General features: G+C 36.4%; 1 protein-coding gene across 1 annotated transcript; it reads left to right on the forward strand.

Moving 5' to 3' along the window:
• The first annotated feature begins 21 nt into the window (after nt 1–21).
• On the forward strand, nt 22–21,540 carry LOC125493253 (uncharacterized). Its single transcript, XM_048636417.1, has 5 exons — nt 22–31; nt 16,792–18,018; nt 18,146–21,160; nt 21,272–21,414; nt 21,511–21,540. Exons 1-5 carry the CDS (start codon nt 22–24, stop codon nt 21,538–21,540), a joined length of 4,425 nt encoding a protein of 1,474 aa, XP_048492374.1.

A 21,540-nucleotide genomic window follows, 5' to 3' on the forward strand; every position in this document is an offset into this window, starting at 1 on the left:
CTTTTGTGATCCCAAAAATAGATGTCATCAAGTATGCCACAAAAACAAAATCAGAAGTCATCAACAAATTAATTATTGTGCATGCTTTCTTTTTGTCGGCCTTTTCAATGGAAGATTCAGCAATAGCATAAAGTGACTCAAGGATTGGACGATACAAATCAAGGACATTCACAATTGTTATAAAGTGAGATCCCCAATGAGTGTCACATGCCTACTTAAAGATTTCTCTTGATTCAAACCAGTTCCAGATTCTATTTCACCCGAGGATAAAGCTTCTACAACACGTGTTCTTTGATTTTGTCAAAGAAATTCTTTTCGTTTAGGTGAACCACCAACAAAATTCAACAACAATGGAAGCACATCAAGAAAAAGCCAACTACAATTAGAGTTTTTCTCAGCAGCGAGAACTAGTGTCAACTTAAGTTGGTGAGCTGAACAATGAACATAATATGCTTGGGGCCCCTATTTGTGTCGGACTTGGGGCCGACGGCACAGGTCTCGACGCAGATGACCTATAATTGATCTGCGTCGTATGCTGAAACGACGCAGATCTTTTATCTATTTGCGTCGCACGTAGCCGAGGGTGCGACGAATATCAGACATCTACGTCGCATCTTTAGCTATGTGTGACGCAAATCAAGCAAAATTAACTACTCCCTCCGTCCCATAATATAGTGCTCACTTCTCATTTTTCACAAGAATTAAGGAAAATGGAAGGAATTCTAGGATATCACAAAAATATATATTTAAGTAAATGTTTATTGGGTATTTTTGTCTTGGAACTAGGTTTTTTCTTCTTTTTCCTTTAAAATAAAATGAAAGAGCAATAAATGTTTCTTGGAATGGTGTAAAATAATAAATATGGGCACATATTTTAAAAGAAAGTACGGGTATTTTGGAAAGTTTTATGTAAAAATGAAGGATAATTTAGTCCAAATAAATTGATAAAAAAGAAATAGGCACAACATTTTGGGACACCCAAAGAGGAATGCAAGCACTATATTATGGGACGGAGGGAGTATAAAAAAACAACAACTGCGTCGCATAAACCCTTATGTGCGACGCAAATCAACAATTTATATATATAAAAAAAATAATCAAAGAATCCAACTTCCTTTGCAAATAATCCACAATAATCCAACAATAATCCACAATCAAACCTAGACTTCAATCAAATTTTCGTTCCATTGTTGCGTCAATTTTACAACTTGTATACAAACTCATTCTTTCTCAATCTATCAAAGATTAAGAATAAAATTCAGAATAAAATTACAAAATCCTTGAATTTCTAGAATTTCCCGAATGACAATAAAATTAGTTACAAAATCACAAAAATTCAAAAAAGAAACAAAGTGAGCTTGAATCCATGTCTTTTTATAAGATCTCGACCATATTCTTGAGCTTGAATAGTTGTGGGTTCAACATATCCAGCAAATTACATAATCTGGGTTGGATACGAACATTAATTAAAATAATCTGGGTTGGATACGAATATTAATTCCAAAAAATCTGGGTGGATACAAACATAATCTGAAACAGAAGTTACAGCAAAAAAATTAAAATACAAAAAAAATCAAAATTATTCTAATTTAAGCAAATTTTTCCGAAAAGTAAATTTGTCGACGTCATCACAACATCCACAACGGTCTCAGCCGCCAAAGATGCTGGAGGGCTAGTTGTATGGGTACTACCCAAGTTTGCTAGCAGACACGTATGAGGGCCGACAGCAAACCATGAGGACGTGAACTCACAAAAGACAAAACGCATATCCTTTATCCATAGGCCGAGACTGTCGTCACGGCCACAGAAGAAGACAAAGTAAAGAGAATCTCCCCTCTGATAGATTCATCACAGCAGTACAAGTGTCACAGGATTACGCACCCTGTCAGGTGAATAGTACGCCTATAAATAGTCAATCAGTACTATTCCTGCAGGTACATTCTCTAATACTAAAAATAGCTTATTTCTCTCTCTCTCTCTAAGCTTTCTCTCTCTAAATTCTGCTCGGGCATTAGCTGACTTGAGCGTCGGAGGGGGTTTCCTCGAAACACCCCCGAGGGTAGCTCACGTTTATTATCTTTGCAGATCATCCCTCACGGACAGTCATTTCATTGTCGGACAATCCTAAAGTCCAGCACCGTTTTCGATACCGAAACAATACTGAAAGGCTTTGTATAGAAAAATCTCAAATTTAGGCTTTATATAATTATCCATATAATTCATGTACATGTACAAGAGGTATTTACACAAAAATGATCCAATGTAATTGTAAGCCATTGTCACTTTTAGGAAATCAGACCTAAAACAAGCCAGAGAACAGGGATAATAAGATACCAACAAACATATACTTTCCAAAGAGGTAGCAAGTTCTTGCCAATGTAAATATTGCAAATTAGAGCTTGTAGTATATATTCCATGTGTTTGACTTTGCAAACCATAAGAAGGGGTAAACGTTCCACATGGCATGGTCGCCATATACAAAAACCTATATGTATACAAGCAAAATTATCATTGAAACCCAAGAATTGGAGTAACTTAAATCAATAACAAAAGAAACTCAACCCATTGCACGACTATTAGGGATGGCAATTGGGCGGGGCGGGTGCGGAGGATAGTACCTCCACACCCGCACCCGCATAAAATTCCAATCCCCATCCCGCCCACCACCCGCATGGGTAACCGCACCCGTTTAATATCCTCGTCGTACCCACTTCATCCCCATCCCCACCACCCACATGGGTATCCGATCGCTTCGTACCTGCGTGATACCCACATATTTAAATTTTGCAAGATAAAATATATAAGTATATAAATAGAATTTTAATCATATATATGTAGGGCGGGCGGGGGGGGGGGGGGCGGGGCGGGGATGGGGCAAGGTGGGGCGGGCGGGCATGGGGTGGGAATAGCATAAAATCCATACCCACTCCCCCATCCATTGCGCGTAGGATTTTAATCCCCATCCCAACCCCATCCCCGCCAAACCTAGACCCATCCCCACCCCATTGCCATCCCTAAAGACTATTAACATTTCAAACCCTAGATCACGAAAATCATAAAAAAAAGCAAAATCCGGTAAAAACTTAAAATCATAAGAGGAGAGAGAATATACCTCAATAGTGAGGTAGTCCAAAACGACGTCGCGCGACAAATGCAAGGAGGAGGAGAGTGCATGTGAGATGACAGCAGTGGCGGCAAAGCGTGAGGCTCCGGCAAAGCGCGAGCCGAGGAGATAACAACCGCGAGAGAGAGTAGAGGAGATGACAACAGTGAAGCGTGAGGCTCCGGCGAATAGAACGTGCGAGTTAAGTAAGAGAGAGAAGAGAATGTGCGAGTTAGATAGTTCTAATAAAAACATGTATAACCATTAGAGTCAAGTAAAGTCCACTCATACGATTTTAAAACCCATTTTGGGTAAATGAATGTCATTTTCGGTTGATTTTGCTCTTCTTAGATCAGCTTTCCTTAATCTCCCGCACTTTGTCTCATTTTAAGGTCATATATTGTTCTGATAAGTACATATATAAGTATTAAGTTCCATTAAACTCCACTCACATGCTATGAAACCTATTTTTGGGTAAATGATTGTCATTTTTTGCTGATTTTTGCTTCTTAAGCTCGATTTTCTTAATTTCTTACATTATATTATTTACTCAATCTCTTTAGAGTCAAATAAAGTCTTCTGCGTGTTTCCTTATGTTTGTTTTATAAGGTATTCCTTGATGGCAAACCAAAAGAGGGTTCTTTCACCACAATTGAGATAATCGAGGTTCGGGATTTGCTAGCACGCTACTTTATCGACGTTTGCATCTGAAGATAATGTCGCGGCTTTGAGTTTCGTTGTTCTTATTATGTTACTAGCTAGTTATATAGGCCAAATTGATGTGTATTTTTAATTTTAGTATTACTACAACTTTATTTGTAGTACATTCTCAAAATATCATATATATATATATATATAATAATAATAATAATAATAATAATAATAATAATAATAATAATAATATACATATATTTATAACACAAACTGATCCAGATCACTAACATAACCGGATCAGTTTGTGTGCTTTGCATACAAGCATAATGGCGCCAAGACAATAAACTGATCTAGTTTTGAAGGAAAATTGGACCAGTTAAAATGTTTAACTGATCTGTTTTTTTACCGGATCAGTAAATATTTTGGATCTGCTGCAAGCCCACCCAATGCGGACCCAAATCAATTCAGTAAGCTCGATTTTGACCGCATCGGATTGGTTTTTTTCTACCAGTGAGACCTACAAGGGGCTAGTCCCACATAGGTAGACTCACAACAGGTTATGAATGCTCTTGGTTCTCAAGATGAATTGGAGTTTGATTTTTTTCCACTTTTTGCTCGAATTTCTTCAAAATGAATGTTTCTCCCACTGGAATTTCTAGAAAGATGTTCTCTTTCAAGAAAGGCACTAGTCCGAGCCACAAAAACTTTGTTCTTAGTTTTGTTGTAGAAGTAATTCTCCGTTGTTTCTTTTAGATAAACTAAGTCACAAAGGAACATTTTACATAAATTTCGCATCCCCAAATATAAAGAAATGCCATAGTCGGAGATTTTACAGCCCATAACTCATATGTTGTCTTTTGAACAGCTTTAGTAGGAATTGTATTTAGGATTAGGGTGGTTGTTTCTAGGACATGACCCCCAAATCAATATCAGAAGATCGGTCTTAGATCGAACCATATCTAATAGTGTTCAATTTCTCCACTTGTAGAATAATCTTACATTTTTGATGTTTTTTAGGACATCATGCTACATTTTTTTTGCACCGCATCAAATCAAGACGCAACCTATGGTTGCGGTTGTCGGGTAAACTCGCAACAATAGGTGCAAGTATTTTTTTTTTTTTTCATTTTTTAAGTTTAAAATTTTCAATTAATTCTCTAAAAAAATTATCACACAAATAACTAAAACAAAATTTTTGTTTGCTGTAGACTGAATATTCAGTAAAAAAAATATTTTTACAAACCCTTACCATAAATATAAAAAATGAAAGAAATAAAAGAAAATCCAACAAAAATCCCACATCAAACTAATTCAGCAAAATGAAAATGAAATTTATCTAAAAAATTAAAATATCATCTCTACCATCATATCAAAGAAATAAAAGAATCGAAACAAAACTATTGTTGCATCCACAAAGCACGAACCCATGAATCCCAAATCCCCCAGGAAAAGGTGTTGGCAGTGGAGAAGAGAAGTGAAGGTCTTTTCGATGATCTACTCCATCCAAATCTCGACAATCTCCTTTTAGATGAATTCCCACATCGGATTTTGATGAGCTACGATGAAAGGAATAATACTTTCTGGATTTGAGGAGATTTAGAGAATAAAGTTGAAAGATGGCGAATTCAAGGAGGCCGAGAGACGAAACATGGATTCCACGAGGAGAAAGAAACTAAGGTTGAGGGGTGAAGGCAAAAGACTAAACGACATGAGAGGATGAAGACGAAGATATGATGGGAGAGAAGTGAGAAGAAAGAGAAAGAGAGTAGTACGAGCAGAAACATGGTGGAGGAGGCTCTAAAAGAGGAGGGATGGAGGGTGAATGAGTAAGAAGAATATGTGAGGAGCGAAAGATGGAATAAAAACGGCACCTACTCCAACTAAAAATAAGATACCATAAATGAACATATTGTTGTGTTTATTATAATAACCGCAATAATAAATTAAAATATTATAAATTTCAATCTATTATTGCGATTTTCTTAAGTACCGCATGAAAAGGTTTGGTTGCACGCCTTTTTTTTCCCTTTTGCACTGTATTGCTACATATGGGTATAATGCAACAATTCAATAGCTGCAATATGTAATTATTGTACTTGTGCTCCTTTTGGATACACCATTCCATTTTGGTGTTCTAGGGGAGTTAGCTGGGAAATAATTCCACAACTTTTGACATGGTCATCAAACTCCACCCCGATCAGATCAAAGGGTTTTGATTGTTTTGTCAAGTTGATTTTGTACTTCCATTTGAAATTCTTTGAACATTTTAGAAGATTCAGATCCGTGTCTAATTCGTGAAACATGAGATACGTCTCTCATTTATATGACCAAGACAACAACGCCAAATGTAAGTTTTATTTGAATCATTTGATATGGCCTTTTTAGTAGAATCTTATAAATTCGTATTTTCTCAACCTAGCATCTAGAGGCCAAGTGAGCACTACCATTAAACATTCCATCCTTTTGAAAAGAAAAACATTTATTCTTAATCTCAAAAGTAAACTTTCCGTATCCAAACAAGAAATAGACATAATTTTTTTCGATATAGCTAGGGTCGGCCCCGAGGGGCGTTTAAAGGGGCAATGGCCTAGGGCCTGAACCGAAAAGGGGCCCAATCCTAGGAAAAAAATTTCGTTGGCAATTATTACAAGCGTGATTGAAAAGGAAGAAACATAAAGTGAGAAACGCTTACGCTCCTTCATCTTCTTCAGTTATTCTCTCTCTTTCCAAGATCTAAATTTAATCTTCTTTCAATTCCCATAATTTTCTCTAACCATCATTAAAATCATGGAAAATTTCCATATTTCCCAAATATAACTGTTAACGTTCTTTTAAAAAAGCAACGGGTATATTTTTCTGCAACTTAAAAAATGACAAGAAATCATATATTAGCCTAGAATTTTGTTTCTGCAATTTTCATGGTTAGGATGAAGAGTTTAAAGTTTTCTTTGGCATCAAACTCTTGTGAGTAAATTATTAATTTATGGTTTCCAATTTTCGTAGGTTGAATGTGTTGGTGGTGCTATGTGCTAGAATACTTGCACATTTATAGCAATTGTTGGTGGAAAGTTTTACTGATTGGATTTCATGCATCTCCCCTTCCTTTTAGTTTGCATAATTATAACATATATTTTTTCTGTCATTTTTCATGTCTTCTCTTTCGAAATTCCAAATTGAACTCGTGTGTTTGCATCTGTTTAAGTGGAGTGATCTCTTCTTGTGACTGTCTTTGGCTATAAACATGATGATGCAGTAAGTGATGGTATATATTGAGCAATGGGATTTTTTTTCCATGTGATGGTATCAACTATCATGTATTAAGTGATGGTATATGAGTTGCTTCAATATTTTTTTTTAGTATATTTAATTTTAGTAAAATTGCATTCACTTAAGCAATGTGTTTATTTTAATAGAATTGAAGTATATGTTTTTAATTTGTTCTATTATAAATTACATTTTTTAAGGGGCCCCAATCTACTACTTCGCCTAAGAACCCAAAAGATCAGGACCGGGCCTTGATATAGCTGGAACAAAAAATCAACTATTCAAATCCAAATCAAGCCTAGAAGGGAAAATTAACTAAAATTACGTATGGCTAACGCTGCAACCTTTGCTCTGTTGCCAACATGTAGGTCCATTTCCTCTAGATCGAAGCTCCTACTTTTCTTTAGTCCTTGCACATCTGAATAGGTGTGAGATCCACATCCGCTATCTAATACCCGAGAATTAGAAGTAGTGAAATGAACTTCAATAACATATCTACCTGAGGTAGAAGTAGCATTGTCGTTCTTCTTGTCTGCTAGATATTTAGGACAATTCCTATTTTAATGACCTCGTTTGTGGCAACCAAAGAATTATTGATCTGGAGAAGCTCTGAACTTTGTCTGACAACCTTTTTTCTCTTACCTTTACTCGGAGGATATTGCTAGCTTCTTATTGCCTTTTTTTTCTTGAAATCTCGTTTCTTTTCTAAATTATAAAAAGAGTATTCTTGTGTGCAACCTTGATACTTGATTTAGCAGTCTCGAGTGTTGCTAGAATTAGGGGTGTGTAAAAAATACCAATTCGAATAATCTGATCAGATTATTCATTGATACGATACAAAATTTCGAATATCCGGTCAAGTTTTTAATTTTTAGATATTTCATATCCATTAGCGAAAGAAAAATTGTATTTTCAAATTGGATACGGATTGAAATGTTTATGTTCCGACAAATATCCATTTTTGAAAAAGGAATATCAAATCAGCTTTACTAGAAACCCTATCCATTGTGCCTTATCTTCTTCATGTCTCTCTCCATTTGTTTTCCTCTCTATCACTCTCTCAATCCTCATCCCTCTTTTTCTTCATGCCTCTTTCTCTCCAGTCTTCACTTTACCCTCTACAATTAGCTCTTCACACGGGTGCTTCATAACGGAGTTTGCCGCTCCTCAAAATGGAATGGACGACGACAGATGGTGGGGAACATTATTTAATTTGTGTGAAGTACGCTCTGTAATATTCAAAAGGATACCAATGCTAATGCTGCTAGTGAACAAAGGAAATTCTTTCATCTTTGATGGGTCCTAGATTTTTAATTATGTGTTTGATTTAAGTGCAAAATACCATTGAATTTAGAATTTTGTGTTTTGGTGGAAAGAGAGATGTAATTCGTAATGTAGGCAGGAGCCCCACATGATCGTTTTTAGTTGGGAATTTTTCAGTTGTGAAATGTCGAAATATTACCGATTGTTGATATAATTAGTTTATGGAATTTCAAGCCCCTGTGACTCCTAGTAAATAAATAAAAATGATTGACCAGATTAGATTTCGGGTATATGGATAGTCTGATTGGATATCAGATTGAATTTGATCTAAATTTGCGGATATTTGAGATTTTCGAATTTTTGAATCGGATCAGATCCGATATCCGACAATGTACATCTTAGCTAGAAGCTCATTCATTCTTTTCTCCAACTCATTCATGTTAAAGTTTAACACTAATTGGTCATACATTTTAATGAATAGAGTGGAGAGTAATGTAAATTGGTAGCTCATCACCTGCCACTTGATTGTTCCAAATTCTAAAAATATCTCATCCTTTCAAGAATGTGTGGACTAATAGGCTCACTTTATTTGAAACTGCTTTCAAGTATGGCCTTAACCGTTTCATAATGCTCAATTCTTGCTTGTTTTTGAAACATTGCTCTAAGCTAATGAATGATGTCAAAAGCCTCCATGTTTTCTAATTGAACATGTGACATCGATCAAGGGATCTAGCTACTGTCGTATCATAGGCTTTTCAAGTCTTCGCAGATGCTTGAAGAGGAGGTTCAGTAGGGAGAGGATTTTTCAAGAACATCCTATTTCATTTCAAACTAAAGAACTATTCATAAGTTGCGATACCAATCCACAAAGTTGTTTCCATTAAGGCTTTCTTTGTCGAGAATATAACGATGAGTAAAAGATGAGATAGGAGTTTTAATTTGGAGATCACCATCTACGAATCAAAAAAGTAAAGTTTTAGATATATATTTTTAAACAATAACTTCAAATTTTAACTAAGTTAAAATAAGTTACAGGCTTTTATTCTACGAAAGTCTACAGATAGGATAAAAGATTTTGACCCCAACTTATTTGATTCTAAGTCGGTTTTAGCCAATCACCTAACAATAGATGATTTAGGTATACAACAACTTTATTAGTTATACTCCTAAAGAGGTTGGTTAATGGGTAATATCGTATCAAAAACTCATTCCTATACTCCAAACCCCAGGTCCTTATTGGATACGTTGTTTAATAAAACCTTAGCTTGCATATGTAAAAATTTCTTAAATATACGGTAAGGTACACTCCATCCTCATACATGAATACAATAATAATAAAAAAAATCACCCAAAAATAGATAATCAAACAATGGTGGAAATATCGACAAGTGGAAATGTCACTCTAAAATTGTTGACCCTTGAGTTTTGAAGATGACCTAACCACAAAAGACATAGTATATTTTATTTATGTTGATTGCAAGGTAATTCATGCTCGAGCTAAGAGAATACTTGATTGAAGATTAAAGCGGAGAATTAATCAAGATCGAAGTAAAGATGTTCGAGAAATGAAGAATCAAGCATGGAATGAAGATTAGAATACATTAGGGTATTTATTAATCTTCTTGTTAAGGTTGAGTAAAAGCTTTATTAAGTTCGTGGTGAATTCTCAAAGGAACTTGGTTCTGTTCCCATGAAAAGAAAGACCTGGCACTATAGGAACAAGGCTTAGGAACAAGACTTAATAATTAGGGAACAAGACTTAAAACTAATTTAGGAACTTCTAAGTGACTAATATTGTGCGCCTAAGATAATTGTGTGCCCAATATAGTTGTTAGAGTTTTTAGGGATATTTGACTAAGATCCATTATTTTAGGAAGTTAGTTTAAGTTTGTTAGGAAAAGATTTTAAAAAGATTTTCTGATTTTAAATAACTGATTTTCAAATATTATCTTTTTAAAATATATATTTTATTTTTATATTTTATTTAAAAGATTTAGTTTTCGAAAATATATTATTTCCGGTTTTAAAATGTTTCGGATTTTTAATATAAAAAACTGTTTTACGGTTTTATAAAAGATTTTGAAAAAGATATTTTTCCTAAAAACTAGCTAAAGTATTTTATTTTATTTATTTCCTAAAATCTAGATTACACGCCTAAGGTTTACTGCTCACATTTTATGTAGTTAGTGGATTTAGTGGCTTAAGTTAATTATCCTCCAAGTATTTAATTAAATTAATAAGTTTAATTATTCTCCAAGTTTTGCAAAAACCACGTAATTGTTACTGCTTCTATGAAGTGAAGTAGTGGATTAGTGGATGCTTTACATGACATGGAATAATTAATTTAATTTAATTAATTAATTAACATCATGGAGAACATGTGATAATGGTCTAAGTTAGTGGAATCATGTCTTGTCTTAATGTCTATAAATAGGCGCCTAATTCATTTGAGAAAATTGTGTCTGACTTAGTTAATTTGTCTTAAGTTATCTAAAGTGTCAGTGCCTTTTCCTTAAGAGAATTCATACTTACATTAATCGAGTTTTATTACTCTTCCATTGATTTTACAAAGTGTATTTTTGAGAAAAAGGGTTTGAGTGAACTCTTGTAAGTGTGAGAAAGCTTTGAGTGAAGCAAGAGAAAGAGAAAGAGAAAGAGAAAGGAACTTCGAGTGAAGTTTGAGAGAAAACGTCAGTTGTTGGGAACTGTCGTTGGGAACTTGAGTTGAGTGACTTAAGTTGAGAATCGAGAGAAAAGTAATAGGTTGTAATCAGAGTTGTTTTGGCCTATTATAGTGGAAAGTTGTTTAAAATCCCTTGTGGTCGAGGTTGTTTCTTCCTACTAGGCCTAGGAAGTTTTTCCTCGTAAAATCTCTCGTGTTCCCATTGTTTGTTCCCAAGTTTACTTTTAATTCCGCAAAAAGTAGTGCTTATTCTCTCACTATAATTCACCCCCCTCTTATAGTGCTCATATTATACAACAATTGGTATCAGAGCGGGAACTCTAATATTCAGGAAACCCTGTTGAGTTCAAGATCTTGAAAAATATGAATACTAGAGAGAAACTGGAAGAAGGGTACTCTACGCAGAGGCCACCAATGTTCAATGGTAAGTTTTACACTTACTGGAAGAACAGAATGGAGATCTTTATCAAAGCCGACAATTACCAGGTATGGAGAGTCATAGAGGTAGGTGATTTTGAAGTCACTACCACTAATGACAAAATGAGGTAATTCCTAAATCTATATCTGATTTTGATAAAGCTGATTTCGAAAAGATGGAAATTAATGCTCTTGCTATAAAATGCTTCATTGTGGTCTTGGACCTCATGAACACAATCGTGTCATGGGATGTAAAACCGCAAAACAAATTTGGGATCTTCTTGAAGTCACTCATGAAGGTACGAGTAAGTTAAGAGATCAAAAATAGATCTTTTGATGAACCAATATGAACTTTTTCAAATGAAATCAAAAGAGTCTATCCAAGACATGTTTACACGCTTTACTAATATAATTAATGAGCTAACATCTCTTGGTAAAGTGATTACATCTGAGGAACAGGTACGAAAGGTCCTAAGGAGCCTTCCTAGGGATCGTTGGATGGCTAAGGTAACTGCCTTACAGGAAACTAAGGACTTTACTAAGTTCAATTTGGAACAACTTGCTGGTTCCCTCATGACTCATGAGTTGCAATTGGACAATGAGAATGGAGACATGTCCAAGCAAAAGTCGATTGCCTTAAAAGCTGATGAAAGTGAAGATGAAGAAGAATCTGCTCTCATGGTCCGAAAATTCAAAAGAATGTTTAGGAACATGAAGAAAGGTGATTACAAAGGTAAGAATAAGAAATATTCTAACAAACTTGTTTGTCATAAGTGTGGCAGTTCTGAGCACTTCATCAAGGATTGTCCCCAATGGGAACAAGAAAAAGGCAAAGGAAGGGAACAGAGCAGAGATAGGAACAAAGAATACAAAAACTCCTATACTCGATCTGACATGAAGAAAGCTATGGTTGCTGCATGGGGAGACTCTGACTCGGGAAGAAGATGATCCTCAACCAAATGAGGAGACTGCAAACTTCTGTCTTATGGCTCTTGACAATTCCGAATCTGATGAAGAGATTGAATCTCTTGAGGCAAGTCTAGACACCATCAAAACTCGTCTTAATTCTTTAAGTAAAGAAAAATTATTTGAGTTTATTGTTGACGCTGTAAATGATTGCAAAGATGAAACCATTAAACTAAAACAATGTCAACATGCTTTAAGTGTAGCAAAGGAACATACCTCTTGGCTTAAAAGTGTTCGATTGATATTGAGAAAAGATTTTTCGAATTGTTTGACAAAAATCTTAAATTAAAAGAGGATTTCGAAAATCTTAAAAATGAGAACTACTTGTTAAGTCTTGAGTTATCACAACTAAAAGAGTTTGTTCCTGAAGTAAGTTCATTTGACATTAAGTCAGTTCCCTTGCAAAGTTTCAAATCTGAAATAAACGAATTGAAAAATCATGTTTCATTTTTGGAAATTGAAAATAAGAACTTGTAGGGGAACTGCACCAAATGAGAAATGAAAAGAAAATGCTACCTATTCCAAACTGGATTAAGAACCCTCAAACAAAACGAACTGAAGGTCTTGGTTTTAATCACAAAAAGAAATTTGAAAAACCTAAAAAGAGAGTTGATTTACCAAGTGATAAAGTTTGTATGTTTTGTGGGAACACTGGTCATTTTAGGAACTCTTGTCCTAAAAGACTTGGTCGCATAATGAGAACTTGGAAACAATGAAGTAATTTGGAAAAAGAAATCTATTGTTCCTGAAGGAAAGGAACCCAAGAAAGATTGGGTTCCTAACTCTAACAATTAGTTTTCTTGCAGGTTGGAGTGAGGGGGAACAACACATGGTACCTAGACAGTGGTTGTTCTAAGCATATGACTGGAGATAAATCAAGATTTCTCTCACTCTCAGCCTACAATGGTGGAAGTGTGACTTTTGGTGACAACAAGAAAGGTAACATAGTTGCCATGGGCAAAGTTGGTAAGTCATCGTCACATTCCATAGAAAATGTGTTTCTAGTTGATGGATTAAAGCATAACTTGTTAAGTATTTCCCAATTCTGTGATAGAGGGAACTGTGTGAAGTTTAATAGTGAAAAATGTTTGATAGTCAACAATAGCACAAAGGATATCATTTTGGAAGGACAAGGAAAGGGAACACATATGTTGTGGATCTCAACCTTGTTCCCAAAAACAAATTCACATGCCTTAGTGTTATTGATGATGATTCATTCTTATGGCACAAGCGTCTAGGTCATGCTAGCTTTTCCTTGCTTGACAAACTGCGTTCTAAAGAACTAGTTTTAGGTTCACCCTTACTAAGCTTCATTTAGATCATGTGTGTGATGCATGCACAAAAGGCAAGCATGTTAGGTCCTCTTTCAAGTCCAAGAATGTGTACAGTCAAGACCTTTAGAGTTAATACATATGGATTTATGTGGACCTATGAGGATACAAAGGGAGTGGGAAATTTGTGTTAGTAATTGTAGATGACTTCTCTAGATTTACTTGGGTTATTTTTCTTTCTAGCAAGGACGAGACTTATGATGAGTTCCTTGTCTTTGCAAAGAAAGTACAAAATTTGAGTGGTCATAAGTTACTTCACCTTAGATCCGACCATGGTAAGAGACAACATTACATTCACAATTCTCAGCCTAGAAACCTCACAAATGTGTGTTGAAAGAAGATAGACACTAGAAAGATGGCTAGACTATCTGAAGCTAGTGGACTTCCTAAAAACTTTTGGCAGAAGCTGTGAATATGCTTGTCACATTATAAATCGAGCCATGTAAGACCTTTATTAAATAAAACGCCTATAGCTGTATTTTGGTAAAAAGCCAATATTACATATTTCAGAACATTTGGTTGTAAATGTTTTGTTCATAATAATGGAAACAAAATATTGGAAAATTTGATGCTAGAAGTGAAGAAGCTGTATTCTTAGGATATTCTTCTAGTAGCAAGGCTTATAGAGTGTATAATAAAAGGTCTATGTGTGTAGAAGAAAGTGTGCATGTTATTTTTGATGAAACAGATAAATTTGATGCAAGCACACAGGTTGAAGATGACTTCGAAATAGGATTGGCAAAAGATCTAAGTCTTATTGATGAGACTTTGGAAGACGAAGTCATGGGAACAGAGCCAAGGGAACAACATCCTTCCTGTTCCCAATGAGGAAGAAGAGGAACTAAGTGATGATGCACTAGTGAATGAATCCACTATTGTTGAACCTGGTTCCCAAGTACAGGGAAATGAAGATGATCAAGGAAACCAAGTTTCCATCCAGGATTTCCAACCAAAGCCTTGGAAAACTCATCGTTCCCATCCTGTGGAACTAATAATCAGTGACATAAATAAAGGAACTCAAACGAGATCTCAATTGAAAAACTTTTGTGCTTTTCATGCTTTTCTTTCTATGTTGGAACCTAGGAATCATGAAGAAGCTCTCACTGATGCTGATTGGATCGTAGCAATGCAGGATGAAATTCATCAATTTGAAAGAAACAAAGTTTGGCACCTTGAACCTAAGCCTAAACATAACAAGGTTATTGGTTTAAAGTGGGTGTTTCGAAACAAATTAGATGAGTTCGGAACTATCATAAGAAACAAGGCCAGGGTTATGTGCAAGGTTGGGAAAATCTTTTTGTGAAATGTTATGGAAATAGTTTGATTCCTAAATTGATGGACGAATTTTGTGAAAACTTTTCCATGGATGAAGAAGGAAATTGTTCCACCTTGGTGAAAGGAACTCAAATAGATTTTAATGCAAAAATTTTGGGTAAACTGCTTGGTGTTCCCGTGAGAGGAACAGACGTTTATTTCAAGAAACAACGTGGTTCATATCCATTTTCGGACATTTCTTTTGATCAATTGATTGTTAAGTATGGTGGTCAAAGGGTAAAACGTTTCTTGATCACAATCTTCTTTCCCCTTATCACAAAATTTTGTTTCACATCCTCAAGAAAGCTTTGTTGCCTCGTCTTTCCAAACGTGCTCAAGTTAGCATGTTGGATTTAATTTACATTCATTGTTTAGCCTCTCACAAACACATAAACTTTCCCTCTTTAATGATTCAACATTTGAGTCATTGCATTGAAAATGGATTTGTTGTTGGATATGGAGCTTTAGTAACCGAAATTCTACTTAAGTCTAAAGTGAAAATTTCGGGAACTCAGTCCATTGGAGTATCTACGGGAAATATGTTGAATGTGTGTGCCTTGAATAACTTGAATGTTTGTATTGTGAATGGAGAAGTTATTAAGGGACGTGCTAATCTTGATGATGATGAGGATGATGATGTGGATGATGAAGTGGAAGAAGAAGAAGAAGAAAAAGAAGTTGAAGAGAAGAAAAATGAAAAGGCCGAAAAAGAAAAAGAAAAGAAAAATCAAAAAGAAAAGAAAATTGAAAAAGAAAAAGAAGAAACTAAGAAGAAAGGGAAGAAGGTGGTTGATGAGGTGGTGAAACCGGTTGTGAAAAACACTAGAGCTAGTCAAAGGGTTCAAAATATGAAAGTGCTTAATTTTCCTTTGCTTGATGCCGAGGAAAGTTGTGAGGAAGATGAAGTAAAGGTGATTGATAGGGAATATTATGAATCTAACCTACCTCCTTCTAGGGAACCAACTCCTGTTCCCATGGAAACCAATCCTCCTTTTCCTCCATCTCCACAAAAATCTGCCTCACCCTCTATCCAAGCACCACAAAATGATCCTATCCCTCCCTCTACCTCAAAACCCTCCTGTTCTGTTCCTCAAGCTAAGAAAACAGGTGGTGTTCCCATTCTAGAGGAACAACCTGCTGTTCCCAAACCTAAGGAACAAACAGCAACTCCCAATCCTTCTCAAGCTCTCTCGTCTTCTCAAAATCCTACCATTGGTTCTACATATACTCTAGCTCATGCTAGAAGGTTGGATTCTTTGTTTTCCTTGGTTATGGGTCATTCGGAAGCAATGATGGAGTTTGCTACGGAAGCTAAGGATTTAAATGGGTTGGTAAAAGGGGTTATGAGCAAAGTTGACAAAGCCTTGGATGGACAACATGAAATTATGGCTCGGCTTGGTGAACTTTCTTCCTCAATTCAAGCAATGAACTCTAGATTGTTGAAGTTGGAAGACATTGTGCTAAAGGGAAATGATACATTGGCCGAAAATCATCAAGAAGTGATGGCAAAGCTTCATGATGTGGTGGAAGAAGTTGAACAACCTCCCTCTCCTAAATCATAAACTTTTCTCGTTTAGCTTGTTTTATTTTGTGTGGGAACATGAACTTTGTTTAATATTTGTCTTTTCTATCCTTCTCCTTTTAATCATGCTACAATGGAACTTATTGGTTTGCTTAATTCTAAGTTTGATCTTTTTGCATGTGTGCGTCTAAATGAATGGCTAATATTCTTGGATTGCGGTTTTTGAGAGTTGAATGCTTTATTTGCTTATACTAACCAACTTATTTCTTACAAGTTTGGTGGCAATTTCTAAGCTGGTCATCTGAGGATGATGATAAGGAGTCTGGATGCTCATTGAGTCAAGAGGTATCGAATCAGGATAAGGCAAACTTTGAGGCTGCTAGAACTCGTCTCTCGGATTGGATTGCATCGATTCAAACTCCGGTGAGACAATCTGGACCTTCTAAAGTCAATCCTTCTCCTCATCCTATGCAACAACTAAATAGTAATGTGGGTAATGTATGGAGTAGCTCATTATTTGGACACCTTCATAAGGAGGGTTTGGATTTAACTATCAATACTGATAAATGTGCTGATAACGATGATGTTCTTAAAATTACCAGTGAAGATGTGGACCCTGAAATAACATATTGGCAATCTGCGATTGTATGTTACATTTTAGGTGTTAAACCGCCATTCCGAATTATTGAAGGATTCATTAGGAGGGTATGGGGTAAATATGGTGTTGCGAAGGTGGCCATGATGAATAACGGAGTGTTTGTGGTTCGGTTTAAGACGGTAGAGGATAAGATGAAGGCGATGCAGGGGGGACCTATTCTATATGATCGAAAACCGGTGATTATGCAGGAATGGACACCTGATTTGGACCTCTTAAATGCAGATATTAAGGTGGTTCCAACATGGATAAAATTACCTGGGCTACCGTTGAAATACTGGGGTCAGTCTACTCTTCATAAGCTGGCCAGTAAGGTGGGAAAAGCCATTAGAACTGATAGGGCCACGGCCCAGAAGGATATATTGGAGTATGCTCGAATTCTGGTAGAGGTGAATATAGGCCAGGAGTTTCCTAAGGAAATAGTGTTTGAAAACGAGAAAGGTGTTCTTATGACTCAAATAGTGCAATATGAATGTTTGCCTATTTTTTGTGATGATTGTAAGGGGATTGGACATACAGCAGAAGCATGTAGGCAGAAGAGATTTGAACTGGCCAAGAAGAAAATTCAGCCTATGCAAAAGTGGGTTCCCAAGAATACTGGAGTGATTGGGAAGCCTGCAGTGACTGATACAGTGAATAAAACGAGGAATCTGGATTCTATTGCTGAGGATGTGGATGAAGAGGTGAATATTATTACTGTTACTGAAGTGGATAAAGGAGAATCTACTGCAATGGCAGTGGAGAACAATCAAGCCAAGAAGTCTGGGCAGAAATCAGAGGATAATGCTGGTGTGGAGCAAGGAGATAGGGGTGAACCAAGTGGAATGAAAATAGGAGATATTCAATGTACAATTCATGGGGAGGTGCCAATAAATCCTCCAAATGGATAATATAGGATTTTGGAACATTAGGGGCTTTAATAGTCCCAATAAATATGGTGATGTCAAATGGTTTTTGGATCACCAATCTGTAGGTTTGTTTGGTTTATTGGAGACAAGGGTTAGGAGTCAGAATTTTGCTAAGGTATTTGCAAGATTCGGGGGTATGTGGAGTATTGCTACTAATTATCAGTGTCACAAGGGTGGTAGAATCTGGTTATTGTGGTTACCTTCTAAATTTGTTGTGAATATCATTGAATGCACTAGTCAGTTCATTCATTGTGATGTATTGCAATTGAATTCAGGGAAGAAATGGTTTGTTACTATGGTTTATGGGCTGAATGACAGTAAAGATAGGAAGCAGTTGTGGGAGGGGCTCAAAAAATTGAGTAAAAATGTGAATGAAGCGTGGGTGGTGGGAGGAGATTTCAATAATGTTCTCCACCTCAATGAAAGAATTGGATCAGCAATCACTCTGGAGGAGGTCATGGAGTTTCAGCAGTGCCTTAGAACTTGCTCTCTTCAGGAACAAACTAATACAGGACCGTTTTACACATGGTCCAATAAGCAAGAGGGGGATGATAGGGTATTTTCTAGGATTGACAGGATTGTGGTGAATGATAGATGGATGGAGGTATTTCCAGACTCAGTTAGCATGTTTTTCCCTGAAAGCATCTCAGATCACTGTCCATGTTTGGTTAAATTGCTGAGTACTAGTCATAACAAACCTAAACCCTTTAGGTTTTTTAATATGTGGACTCAGTCAGACAGATTCATAAGTAAGGTGCAGGAGGTGTGGCAAGAGGATGTTTCTGGAGTCCCCATGTTTCGGATAGTTAGGAAGCTGAAGAAACTAAAGAAGTCCCTAAAAGAGCTGAATAGGGATAAATTTGCAGACATTGAGAAGCAAGCTGATGAAGCTTACACTAAACTACTGCAAGCTCAGCAGCAGGTTCATGAAGACCCTCTGAATAAGCAGCTATATGTCCTTGAGGAGGGTGCCAGGAAAGAATACCTTGCATTGAACAAAGCTAGACTCAGCTTTCTTCAACAAAAGGTTAAGCAGGAGTGGATTAAGAATGGTGATGCTAATACAGGATATTTTCATGCCTGTATTAAGCAAAGGAGATGTCAGAATAAGGTGTGCAGGATTAAAAATAGTGATGGTGAGTGGAAGGAGACTGGTGAGGAGATTGATGAAGCTTTTCTGGAGTTTTATAAGAAGCTACTTGGTACTGAAAAGTCTGCTATCAAACATGTTAGTAGCAGTGTAATCCAGGAAGGCAATGTGGTAACTGAGAACCAGCAAGAAAGCCTGTGTGCTCCATTCACAGGTGAAGATGTCAAAGCTGCATTCTTTGATATTGAAGACAATAAGGCCCCAGGCCCTGATGGGTACACTAGTTGTTTTTTCAAGAAGGCTTGGCCTTGCATTGGAGAGGATATCATCAATGCTGTGCTTAATTTCTTTCAAACAGGTAAACTTCTGAAACAACTAAATACCATAACTCTATGCCTTATTCCTAAAGTTGAACAACCTATAGATGTATCTCAATTCAGACCTATAGCTTGTTGCAATGTAATGTATAAAGCAATTTCAAAAATGCTTTGTAGTAGATTGAAAGTTGTTCTACCTAGCCTAGTTGATCAAGTGCAAAGTGCTTTTGTGGCTAATAGAGTAATTATGCATAACATCTTTATCTGTCAAGATATGCTAAAGAATTATAAAAGAAAGAGTGCTCCTGCCAGGTGCACACTGAAAGTAGACTTGAAGAAGGCATATGACTCCTTGAATTGGGAGTTCATCAGAGAATTGCTCATTGGGTTAAATTTTCCTGAAAGATTTATTCACTGGATTATGGAATGTCTCACTACTCCTTCCTACTCATTGAGTGTTAATGGGGGGCTGAATGGTTTTTTTCAAGGCAAAAGAGGGATTAGACAGGGAGATCCTATCTCTCCTTTAATTTTTGTTCTTGCTATGGAGTACTTTACAAGATTGATGAAGAAAATGAGTCATAGAGTGGAGTTTAAATTTCATCATAGATGTGAACAATTGAAGATTCATCATCTGATTTTTGCTGATGACTTGATGCTGTTTAGTAAAGGTGATATTCAGTCAGTAGTGCTTCTAGTGAGAACCTTAAAAGCCTTTGCTGAGTCTTCTGGATTAGAAGCAAGTCCTGAAAAAACTGCTATCTACTTTGGTAATGTAAAGGAGGTGGATCAAAATAGAATACTTCAAATTACTGGGTATAGAAAAGGGATCTTTCCTTTTCGATACTTGGGTGTTCCCATCACTTCTAAGAGATTGAACAAGGCAGATTGTGATATTTTGGTGGATAGGATGCTTAAAAGAATCATGTGTTGGAGTTCAAGGCATCTTTCATATGCAGCAAGAACAACTCTTGTAAATGCTGTCCTTATGAGCATTCACACTTACTGGGCTCAAAATTTCCTTCTGCCTAAGTGTGTTCTACTCAGAATTAACCAAGTTTGCAGAGCTTTTCTTTGGGAGGGCAAAGTGGTGTTGAATAAAGCTCCCCCTGTGGCTTGGGACTGGGTGTGTAAAGGGAAAAAGAAAGGTGGATTAGGTGTTCAGGACTGTATGAAATGGAACATTGCAGCTATTGGGAAATTTGTATGGCAAATTGCACAAAAACAAGATCTTCTTTGGATCAAATGGGTTCACTGTGTATACTTAAAAGAGATTGATTGGTGGGAATATCAAATTTCCCCCAATGCTAGCTGGATATGGAGATGTATATGCAAGGTGAAGGAAGTCTTTAAAGAAGCATATTCCACCAATAACTGGTTGACTGGCCAGCATCCATATACTGTTAAAGAGGGATATCAGTGGCTTCAAGGCTCACAGGAGGATGTGCCCTGGCACTATTGGGTTTGGAATTCATCAAACATTCCTAAACACTCATTCATTGCTTGGCTAGTCAGCTTGGGGAAGTTAAAAACAAGAGTTATATTGGCTAAGGCTGGTATCTGTCAAGATACCTCATGCTTGCTGTGCTGCACAGGTGAAGATTCATGCCAGCATTTATTTTTTCAGTGTCCTTACAGTGTTATTATTAGTCAGAAGGTAATGGGATGGATTGGTATATAGAATGTGACTCAAGAGAACTTATATATTGTGTGGAGGAAGTGGGGGCGGAAGTTTAAAAGTAAGAGGAGACAGAAGCTCTGTTATGCTGTAATTGCTGCTCTAGTTTATCATATATGGAGAGCTCGGAATTATGCCCTATGGAATGATGCTGTATTGCTACCTGATGACTTAGCAAGGAACATTCAACTTGATGTGTGTGGTAGATACAAGAGCCTGATAGATATCAAATGGAATGATGAGGATAAAGTATGGTTTCAGCAGTTAGTTAATTCATGTAATAACTAGTGATGTGTTTTATGGTGTCTGTTGGTTGATGTTTAGTGTGGTTATTTGCCTTTGTAGTGTGCTGTACTACTTTGGCTTTGGTTGTAA

Source organism: Beta vulgaris, chromosome 9, assembly GCF_026745355.1.
Source record: "Beta vulgaris subsp. vulgaris cultivar EL10 chromosome 9, EL10.2, whole genome shotgun sequence".
Taxonomy (NCBI): domain Eukaryota; kingdom Viridiplantae; phylum Streptophyta; class Magnoliopsida; order Caryophyllales; family Amaranthaceae; genus Beta; species Beta vulgaris.

Coding starts and splice junctions, on each gene's coding strand:
- LOC125493253 (XM_048636417.1), top strand. Junction 18,019..18,145: donor GAAAATAGGAGATATTCAAT/GTACAATTCATG, acceptor ACCAATCTGTAG/GTTTGTTTGGTTTATTGGAG. Junction 21,415..21,510: donor AATGGAATGATGAGGATAAA/GTATGGTTTCAG, acceptor TTGCCTTTGTAG/TGTGCTGTACTACTTTGGCT.